This window comes from Dipodomys spectabilis, unplaced genomic scaffold, assembly GCF_019054845.1.
Source record: "Dipodomys spectabilis isolate Male_0828 unplaced genomic scaffold, ASM1905484v1 ptg000069l, whole genome shotgun sequence".
NCBI lineage: Eukaryota > Metazoa > Chordata > Mammalia > Rodentia > Heteromyidae > Dipodomys > Dipodomys spectabilis.
Genome location: NW_024870746.1, coordinates 6,805,144 through 6,815,662, shown reverse-complemented (window position 1 = coordinate 6,815,662; position 10,519 = coordinate 6,805,144). Strand labels below are relative to the sequence as shown.

Genomic DNA, 10,519 nt, shown 5'->3' with positions numbered 1-10,519 from the left:
GTCCCGGCGCGCACCGGGCTCTCGGAGGCTGCAGACAGCCCCTCTGCCGGCACCGAGCCGGTCCCCGCTCCGCGCTGCCTTCGAACTCGCCCGGGAGCGCGCCACGTGCGAGCGCAGAACCGGACAAGGGAGCATGGGCCTCCCGCAGGACCAGGTGCGCCCCGCCTTCGATCCACACAGCTCCCAGGCAGCCGACGGCTGGGCGCTGGGTGCGCGGGGTGGGAGAGGTTTGTTTACTAAAAGTGAGTGGCGGGGAACGGGGCGGGGAAGGGAAAATCCCGGCCCGCTCGTTCCCGCACTTTCCCTCCTGCACCGCGAGACCTGGCCTCCCAAACCGTGGCCGGCCGCGGATTGGCTGCTGACGGGGAGCCTCCCCCCACCGGCGCGATCGCGCGGAGGCGGAGCGTGGAGGGAGAAGGTGCGAAGGCGACGAAGGCGGGGAGCAGAGGAGCGGTCGTCCAGCCCTGCATTTACCCAGCTTGCAAGAGGATGGATGCCCCACAAGTTTCCAGGCCCCGGTCTGCACAGCGAGGGGTGGCTGCTCGGGCCCAGGTTGGAGGCAATTGTGGGAATTGTCCCCATTCCACAGGGTGGTGTGAGGGAGGGTGCGCTGCTGTAGCCGGGGCTTGAGGCCTGCTTGCGTCTGGGAGGAACTGGAGTGGGGATCGGGACACTCGGAGGGTAATTGCAGCTCAGCACGTTTGGGGTGTTAGCACCTCTCCACCCCTCCCGCCCCATTGACGCTGTTTGCTTTTTAGTTTAAAAGCTAAGCTTAAACTTAATTTCTATACCTGGAGTCCTTTCAGTTCAAACAAACAAAAACTGTTGAGCTTACACGAGCTTGAGCTCGTTCTAAATCCTCCAGTACAAGCCATGGAAACAGAACTTTTCTGGACCAGTGTCAGTGAGGAACTCAAGCTGACCATCCTTGAAAATACTGGTTGACTTACTAAAGAAGAAAACAAAAGAGCTTTATGAAAATCTAATTTACACACCATAAAATTCACGCCAAATAAAATTTTAGCATATTCATTATGTTTGCGATTATCACCACGAACTAATTTTAGAATATCCGCACCTCCAAAAGAAAAGTGATCATTAGCAGTTAACTCCTCATTGGCTTCCTGCTGCTCTAATCCTAAAGAGCTACTAATCTACTTTGTTTCTACCCTTTTGTCTGTTCTGGAAGTTTCATGTAGTGTAATTAAAATAATATACAGCCTTCTGATTCTATCTCCCCCCCTCCCACCCTTTTAGTCTCTGTTTTGAAATTCGTCCCTATTGTAGCATGGATTGACACTTTATTCCTTTTATATTTCCCAGTAATATTCCCTGGTAGGATATACCACATTTTGTGTCCATTGCTGATAAACATTTTGATTGTTTCCACTCTTTGGATATTATAAACAATGCTGTTGTGAATATTTGTGAATAGGTGTATATGGAGCTATGTGTGAATTTCTTGAGTAGCAGGTACCCAAAGTGGAATTGCAGGATCACAGGGTAGTTCACTGGTTAACTTTCTGAGAAACTGCTAAACTCTTCCAAAGTGGTTACACCATTTTACATGACCAAAAATATGAAGGTTGCTACTTTTCTTTTCTTTTTTATAACTGGATGCTATTTGTTTTACTTTGAAAAAATCCACTATGTTTGTATGTGTACATTAAATAAATATATATTTACATCTCTTAAAACTGCAAATAAGTTATCCAGACCAAGTAATACAGTAGAAGGGAGGTAATGACTTTAGAAAAAAATAAGCTTTTGAAAAAAGATCTCTCTCTTTTGTGGGAGGATTATTTCTGGGATTTATATTCAGGGCTTTCTGCTTGGGAGGCAGGTGCTCTAACACTTGAGCCACAACCCCAGTCCCAAGAAAAGTATCATTCAGAATGAGGGCTGCTCTTTTGTTTGGGATATCTTGGTGTCTGCCCTGTCTCCAAAGTCCCTATACACTTTCAAAGATAACCAAGAAACTGTGATTAACAGTCTATATCCCAGATTTTCCCCATAAACCACTGGGGTTTATTCATCCATTGCTAAGTCTTTCAATAATCTTCATCACTTTTGTTTTTTTTTTAGACTTATTTACAGCTAAAACAGTTGTTTCCTCCCACAGCTGGGAATAACTTAGAGAAAAGTTTCAGTTTTGTTTTAATATTTAATATTTTAATATATGCATATTTTTCCTGCAGCACTGGAAAAATACTGCTTTAGAATGATATGGATAACCTTCTTATCTGTAGGAATAGAATGAAGGTTGTGGACTCATAGGGCTGAGTTCTGTATCTTTTATAATTTGCAGCAAATCATATATCCTTAAGCTTTGGTTTGCCATGTATATATGATGGGAAGATAAGCTCGAGGCTCAGCAGGGGTTGGGCGGGGAGCAGTGTAGCTCAGTGGTATAGCATGTGCTTTTCCCTGGATTTGATTTCCAAGACCACAAAAACGAAGGAAAGGAAGCCAGTGCTCTACAAGAGTTGTAGCAAGGTGCAAATGAAAGCCATAACAATAAGCATAGTGAGTAACATTTATTGGGTTCTTAATCTGCAGCAGGTGCTTTAAGAGCAGCATCTCACTTTATTCTTGTAATCTATGGCATCGGTGCTTTGAGTCCCATCTTACAGATAAAACTTGCACAGCTGGATTGACAGCTGCATCTGTCTACCTCCCCATGCCTGTTCTTCACAGGCCAGCCATGGTTACAGAAGTTGGTAGGAGTTTAAAGTTACTTGTGGGACTTATGTTCCTGTTTGCTACGGGGCTAAAATCAAGTTGTCAGCAGGGCTGTGTTCCTTCTGGTGGCTCTAGAGAGAATGCCATTCCTTGCCTTTTCCAGGTTCTAAAGGCTGTTCACATTTCTTGGCTGGTTTCTCCTTTTCTGTCTTCAAAGGTTGCAGCAGTGGAGGAGCCCTCATCGGTCATCACTTTAATCTTGCTTCTGTCTTTACATCTGTCCTGCCTTTCTGCCTTCTACTTGCCAGGACCCCTGTGATTACATTGGGCCAATGGGGAGAATCTCTCTACTGTAAGGTCAGCAACCTGAGTAGCTACTTTGATTTTGTCAGCAACCTTAATTCTCCCTGGCCACAAAACCTTAACATATTCTTATATTCTGAGGATTAGAATGCAGATTGCTTGCTAGGAGTGATGGTGGGGGGCAGATGTTATCCTTTCTGCCACAGTATATGTTGAGTGGTTATGCAATGATGAATATTCTGGCATGCTTCTAACTGGTTGCTTGGCTTTGCAGGAGGTCTTCTTAGAAAGAACTTACCAAGACAGCATGTAAGTCTCTGTATTGATAAGAAACCCTCACTCTTCTCTTTATCCTTTAATTGGAAATGAGAGACTCACAGACTTCTGTTTGGGCTGGCTTTGAACCGTGATCCTCAGATCTCAGCATCCTGAGTAGCAGGGTTACAGGCATGAGCCACTGATGCCCAGCTAGAGCTACTCTGTAATGTTTGACAGTGTCCAGAGCTTAAGAATCACCTTCTGCATCTCTGACCTGTTAATTCTAACTCTAATGTGCTGTGAGTGATTAGAAATCCTGGGGGAGGGCTCCTTAGCTGGAAAACTGACCCTGGGAGGAAGAAGGGAAGCCCTTTATCAGGAAAGGAGTTTGAAGATGTATGCAGAACAGCTTTTGTGTGTGAGTGTGGGTCCTGGAGCTTGAACTCAGGGCCTGGATGCTGTTCCTGAGCTTTTGTGCTCAAGGCTAGCACTCTACCACTTGAGACAGCTCCACTTCAAGCTTTCGTTGGTGGTTAATTGGAGATGAGAGTCTCACAGACTTTCTTGCTTGGGCTGGCTTTGAACTGTGATCCTCAGATCTCAGCCCCCTGAGTAGCTAGGGTTACAGGCAGGAGCCACTGATGCCAAGCCAGAGCTGTTCTGTAATGTCTAGCCTGTGCTTCTTTTTGTCTGGATCTGGGTTTGGGAGGTGCAGTAACAACACCTGTGTTTGGCAGGGCCTGGAACAGCCATGACTTCCCACCCTCTGCTAAACTACTGTGGAAGAATGAAGTGTTAGAAGAACAGAAATTCCCAGGTAAGTGAGCCTGGAGGTGTTGGTGCTGGGACCTGTGCTCTGTAACCTGGATCCCCATTAATGATGACCAGTAACCTAGTTCGTGTTCAGGAATGGAACTTGGGATCTGCCTTGATACTGTCCTTCCTATAGCCAGCCACTCCATTGCTTTTCACCTGCTAGTAGTGCAGACCTTATGTGGTGCACTCAGTTTCAATCCTGTCTTCTGCATTCACCCTTTACCACCTCCAGTGGTCTAACATCCAGATGTGTTGACGGAACCACTCTGGTCAAGTCCTTCTCCTATATCTCCCAGCCAGTGGGAAGAAGTGTCTCTTTTGTAGCACTGCCTCACCTCACCACTGACCCTTGGGAAGTGAGCAGTCTAACTGTGCCTGATTCAGTGCTACTTTCCCAATGTGCTTGCTTTATTCTTATCTCTGTGTGTTTGCTTGTGCTGTACCCTCCACCTGAATTCCTTGAGGTTTTCCTCCCTTGTTCTTTTCCCTAAACTGAATGTAACTGTGGGAAGTTTAACCCCATTAGTCCTGAAGCACTTCCTAGTACCTCACTGAAAGCCTGGGTTACCCAAATTCAGACTGAATTCTCATCCTGTGCCACAAAGAGAGCTCCTGCTTTGAGAGAGAGAGAGATATGCAGGCTGGTACTGACTCCAGACCCCTGTAACCATGGATGAGTGTTTGCTAAGGGAGTGAGCAAGGTATCACTCTCCGTGTTCCCAGAGAGAGGAGTGCTTAGGGGAGTGGTATGTATGGATTCTTTTTTTAAACTTACTTTTAAGATGAATTTTATTTTGTGTATATAAGCTAGACGATATCATGCTGCCAGATACACATGTATAGTAAAATGGTTACAGTAGTGGAACAAATTAACATAGACCTCATCTTATAGATACCCATTTTCCAACCCCTGAGGCAAAAGCATGTACTCTTACCTAGTAGCAGAAATCTTGAATAGAACACACCACACTCTGTAGTTGTGCCTTAGATCTTTCTGCTTCATTCAATATACTCCCCTGCTACTTTGTGTTCTTTGACCTGTGTTTCTACCTCCAGACTCTACCACTGTTTTATTCCATATGTTTGTGACCTCTATTTTTTTCTTTTTTCCTCCTCCTCTTTTTAAATGATGGTATTAAGGCTTTTGAACTCAAATTCTGGTGCTGTCTCTTACTTATCTGTTTTTGCTCAAGGTTGGCACTCTATCTTGAGCCACAGCTCCACTTCTGGCTTTTTGGTGTTTAATTGGAAATAGGAATTTCATGGACTTTCCTGCCTGGGCTGACTTGTTTCACTTGCCATAATGTTCTCTTTTATAGTTCATGTTGGGACAGATAGCAAAATTGTCTTTTTTCAAAGACAGAATAATATCTATAGTGTGTGTACATGTGTGTGTGCTCACACATGCACATTCACATGCAAGAAAATGCCATAGTTTATCCATTCATCCATGAATGGATACCAAGGTTTTTTCGTACCTTGGCTTGTACTACACTGAATATAAGAGTGTAAATGTCTCCAAGAGGTGGTGCTTCTATTTCCTTTGGGAATAGAAAAGGGATTACTGGGGCTGTGTGAATTTAATTTTAACACCAAAGGAAACAAGAGTCTATTATGGTTCCAACTTCTTTAAATCTTCCTCCTTCTTCTCTTCCTCTTTTTCATTCTCTTTCTCCACCTTCTTCTCCATGCTAGGGACTGAGCCCAGGGTTTTATGCATGCTAGACAAGCATGCTATCACTGATCTGTACCTCTGGACCATGCCTGTCTTTTTAATGCTGTTTTTCTTCCCAGGATGCAAGAGGAGAGAGACCCAGGTCTATGTGGGCAATCTTCCACTGGATGTCTCTGAGGTATTCTTCATGCCTGGTGATAGATGCTGCCCACTCCCCTGGCTTTCCTGTATACCTTATTAACTTGCTGGTAGTCTAATGGTGCCAGTTCCTGAATGCCTCTGTGAGTTATGAAGGTTCAGGCAGTCCTTACTAGTGACTTGGGTGACCAGTGGTCAGTCTTTAAGCCCAGACTCGTGGGTATCCACATGTCAGGTCAGTCCACTTGTTCCTATATGCCAACTAAAGAGAAATGGTGAAGGGCAGAAAAAAGGTTTATTATGTGGCTTGGGCAGCCATGGAAGATAATGTGTCAGTTCATCTTTAGCCACCTTTGGGATACAGACATGAGCTAAATTTTAATAGATAGAGAACTATTAGTGATACCTAAGAAAGGGTGAGTTTCCACCAGATACAATTCAATATTCAAAGGTAATAATTTACTAATGTAAATCTTGATAATTTAAGGAAAAGACTAAATACCCTGCTTTATTTTTTTCAGGATAAACTCTAGTCAGTGAAGGTTTTTTGTTTTTGTTTTTGATAATACTAAGGTTTGAACTCAGGGCCTTGGTAGGCAAATGTTCTACCATTTGAGCCCCACGAGATAGGGCTCTGGTTTTTGCCTGAATTGGCCTCAGATTCTGGTCCTTCTACCTATGCTCTCTGTATAGCGATGGCTACATGAAACTACCATGCTTGTTTTGTTTGTTGAAATGAGCCCTCACTAACTTTTACCTGAGCTAGCCTTAGACTACAGTCCTCTTGATTTCCACCTTGTGAGTAGCTGAGATTACAGATGTAAGCCACTATGCTTGGCTGAGAGAAAACTCTTTACAGAAGAACTCTAGCTCATAAGTCTAGAAGAAATGATAGAATTGGAAAATTCCTATTTTGCTAACACCCAGTAAAATGACTGTTTGAGACAGTGGTTATGTGAGCACACTTAATTGACAGGCAGCTTTGTGATGGAATGAACAGTTTATTATCATGTGAACTTAACTGATTAATTTCAGCATTCCTGAAGGTGAGACGTGAGATCTAAGTCCCTGAAGTGATTAACTATGAACCCATATCATCTGTAAAGTATTCTAGGCAAAACAGTTAACACCCTTAACCTATGTTATTTATAGGAATTATAGGAAATAGGATATCAGGTTAGTGCTGCCCAGAAGAAGCTGTACTCTTGTCTACACAAGTATAGCTGACCTGGTTTCTATAACAATTTTCAATTGAAAATTTTCACACAGGCAGCTGGGTGCTTGTAGCTCATACCTATAATCCTAGCTACTCAGGTGGCTGATATTTGAGGACCATGGTTCCAAGTCAGTCAGGATAGAAAGGTCTGTGAGACTTTTACCTTCAATTAACTACCTAAGAGCTGGAAATGGAGCTGTGGCCCAAAGCTCAGGGAAGCACCCAGGCCCTGAGTTCAAGCTCCATGACTGACAAAAAAAAAAGAGACATATAAACAATCTGGAAGAGATTTAAAGGCACTTAGAGACTGGATGAGAACCCACATCAGTAATCTCAGGAGGCGGAGATTGGGAGGATCCTGGTTTAAGACCAGCCTAGGTAAAAAGTACTTGAGACCCCATCCCAACAAGAAGGTGGGCATGGTAGCACCCATCTGCAACCCTAGCTATTCAGAGGCATAGGTAGATCTTGGTCCAAGGCCAGCCCCAGGCTGAGGGGAATGATGGACTAGAGGCCCTATCTGGAAAAAAAATAACTAAAATGAAAAAGGACAAGGACTGTGACTCAAGTGGTAGATCACCTGCTACTAAGTTCAAATCCCAATACTACCAAAAAGAGAAAAATAGATATTTAGTAAAGACAAGAGAAATGATAACCAAAAATCATTAGTAGACCTTGTTTTGATTCTAATTTGGACAAAACCATAAAATATTTTTGAAATGATAAGATTTTTCTTTTTTTTTTTTTTGGGTCCGGTTGTGGGGCCTGAACTCTGGGCCTGGGCACTGTCCCTCAGCTCTTCAGCTCAAGGCTAGCGCTCTACCACTTGAGCCACAGCGCCACTTCCAGCTTTTTTCTTTTTGCTTATGTGGTGCTGAGGAATCGAACCCAGGGCCTCAGGCATGCAAGGCAAGCGCTCTACTCACTGAGCCACCTTCCCAGCCCCATGATAAGATTTTTCTGTTGATAAGGAATTATTTGTTTTCTTTGATACTGGCATTGTGTCAAATAAGAAAAGTCTCTTTTTGGAGGTGTGTGCTGAAGTGTATAAAAGTACAGTGTTTAGATTTGTTTTAAGACATTCCAACAAATGTGCTTTGCAGAGAAAGATGGCTAGCAACTCACTTTCACAGTAACTGAGCCATCTTATAGAAGAACTGAAGCCTGGTTCCCTCTGATCCAAGCCTCCAATGGCTTCCCTGCTTCTCCCTTTTCTGTCTTTGTGTTGCTGTCCTGTACCTACATGTCCTTTGTCTTCTCTATTAGCTCTCGTGTGCTGCATTAGCTTCTGGCTGGACCTCCACCCTGCCTTGGGCCTTTGTTGCTGCTATGCCCTCAGCTCAGTATATTCTGCTACTGCAAAACAGAGATGTTCTATGAAGGTCCCTTTTTTGAGGGAGTGAGTACTGAGGCTTGAACTCAAGACCTCCCAGAAATTCCTTTTTGGTTGCTTCTGAGCAGAAGGTATGCACAGTTTTGTTGGGGTAGGGTACTGTTAGGTAGTAGAGGAAGGGAGCAGAGGTGGCTGTGTCAGGAGGACGGCAGGAACATTGCAGGTAGGACTGGCGCACAGTGCAAAGTACAGAAGGGCAGAGTTAGGTGTGTTGCCAGAGAGGAGTAGAATGTTAGGGTCTGTTGGATCTCAGCCCCGAAGACAGGTTGGAGAGCTAAAAGTGTGAGCAGAAAAGATGGTGGAGGATTGAGAGGGCAAGGCTGGAAGTGGCTCTGGATGGCTTGGCCATGGTCAGTGACTGAGGCACTGGTCAGGGATAGAGTGTGCTCTAGGAAATAGGATGCTGAGGTGGTGGGCCAGTAGTTTCTATTCTGTGTGCCCTGATTTTTATCACTCCACAAAATTTAAAACACACATACTCATGTTAGCCCTTATAGCCCTAGTTAGTAATTTTGTTGTATAGTATTCTGTTAGGTGCATTTACCACTGGCTGTTTATTCATCAATAGACATTCTGATACTACTTAGGTTATGCCATATAAAAATGATTGGTATTGGATCATTTTTTTGCCTGCAGAAGTATCAGTTTCAGCCAGGTGCCGGTGGCTCACACCTGTAATCCTAGCTACACAGAGACTGAGATCTGAGGATTGGGGTTAGAAGCCAGGCTGGGCAGGAAAGCCCATGAGACTCTTATCTTCAGTAAACTACTCAGAAAAAGCCAGAAGTGGCACTTTGGCTCAAGTAGTAGGGTGCTAGCCTTGAGCAAAAGAAGCTCAGGCACAGTGCTCAGGCCTTTCAAGACCCATGACTGGAAAAAAAATATCAGTTTGACATGATTCTAATTCCTAACTTTTGCTGCCTCACACAGAGTGAAGTTTGTTGAACACGTTTGCATGGACAAGTGTGTATGTCTGGGGTTTGACCTAGGGGTGGCAATCTAGGGCCATAGAGCAAGCTTGACCAGAGTGAGGAGCAATTTGCACACCTGCTAGCAGATCCTCACCAGTTCTTGGTAAAGTCCAGCTGTCAGTGTCTGCTAGTTTGACGGATGTGAAATTAGGTAGCAAGTAGGTGACCGTAGTAGCTGCCTTGCCAAAGTCAGTGGTTCTTTGATGATAATATTGTAATTAGTGGCATGCTGTATGTCCCATGAGCAGTATGGCCGGCAGTGATTGACTGAAAATGATGTTAAGTGGAATAGTTATGAAGGTATAGCAGGAGTGATGATCCTATAGTAGATGTCCCTTGCTCATGTTTTGGTGGTAGGTTGATGGATAATACTTCTTTTCTTATCTTCATTTTAATGTTTCTATAATAAATATTAATAGTTTTATAATTAAAAAATCTTAAGAAGTTGTTTTCATTGATTAAAATGAGATGTAAATGAATCCCTATGGGCACAAGGCAATTTTAACTTAATGTACCAAGCCTTCTGCAAATCTATAAACAATTAAAAAATTAAACTGTTAAAGAGCATAAGAGAAAAAGTTTCAATTAGGGCTTGCCTTCAGATTTTAAGATTTTTTTTAAGTTACGGCTCTTAACAGTAATAGTGTCTGCTGATAGGGTACTCTCATTGATGACAGTGGGTGGAGATGTATTTGTTCATGTGTTGGGGGGGCCTCACACTCAAGCACATTTTCAGAAAATGTGTTTCCTGAACCTGCTGGGTGCCAGGAGGGAGTAGTTTTTTTGTTTTTTTATTTTTTGTTTTTACCTTGGCTGTATATTAGAATTATCTGGGGAACTTAAAAAAAAAATCATGGTGCTTTAGTCCCAACCCCAGTGTTCTGATTTTGTTCATCTGGGATGGGCTAGCCTTTGCATTGGTAGTTAAAAAAAAAAGAAGAAGAAAAAAAAAACACTAATAACTTCCAAACTGAATCTTGTCTGAAGTTAGAATTGAGAACCACTATTATATAACCAACTTTCTATAAAGGATGCACAATAATTTTTTTTATTTTGTGGGGAGATAG

General features: G+C 43.4%; 1 protein-coding gene across 5 annotated transcripts in view; it reads left to right on the top strand.

Moving 5' to 3' along the window:
• Tdrd10 (tudor domain containing 10) overlaps nt 1-10,519 on the top strand; it is a 61,403-nt gene that overhangs the window by 30,657 nt on the left and 20,227 nt on the right. For 2 of the 5 annotated variants that reach the window (XM_042681360.1, XM_042681358.1), the window contains exons 1-4: nt 301-552; nt 3,260-3,294; nt 3,981-4,060; nt 5,854-5,912. In XM_042681360.1, coding sequence (XP_042537294.1) covers nt 490-552; nt 3,260-3,294; nt 3,981-4,060; nt 5,854-5,912 — 237 coding nt within the window. In that variant the 5' untranslated portion in view covers nt 301-489. Of the gene's footprint in view, nt 1-62; nt 155-300; nt 553-1,422; nt 1,428-3,259; nt 3,295-3,980; nt 4,061-5,853; nt 5,913-10,519 lie in introns of those variants that run through there. The other 3 variants (XM_042681359.1, XM_042681362.1, XM_042681361.1) reach the window with 3 other exon arrangements.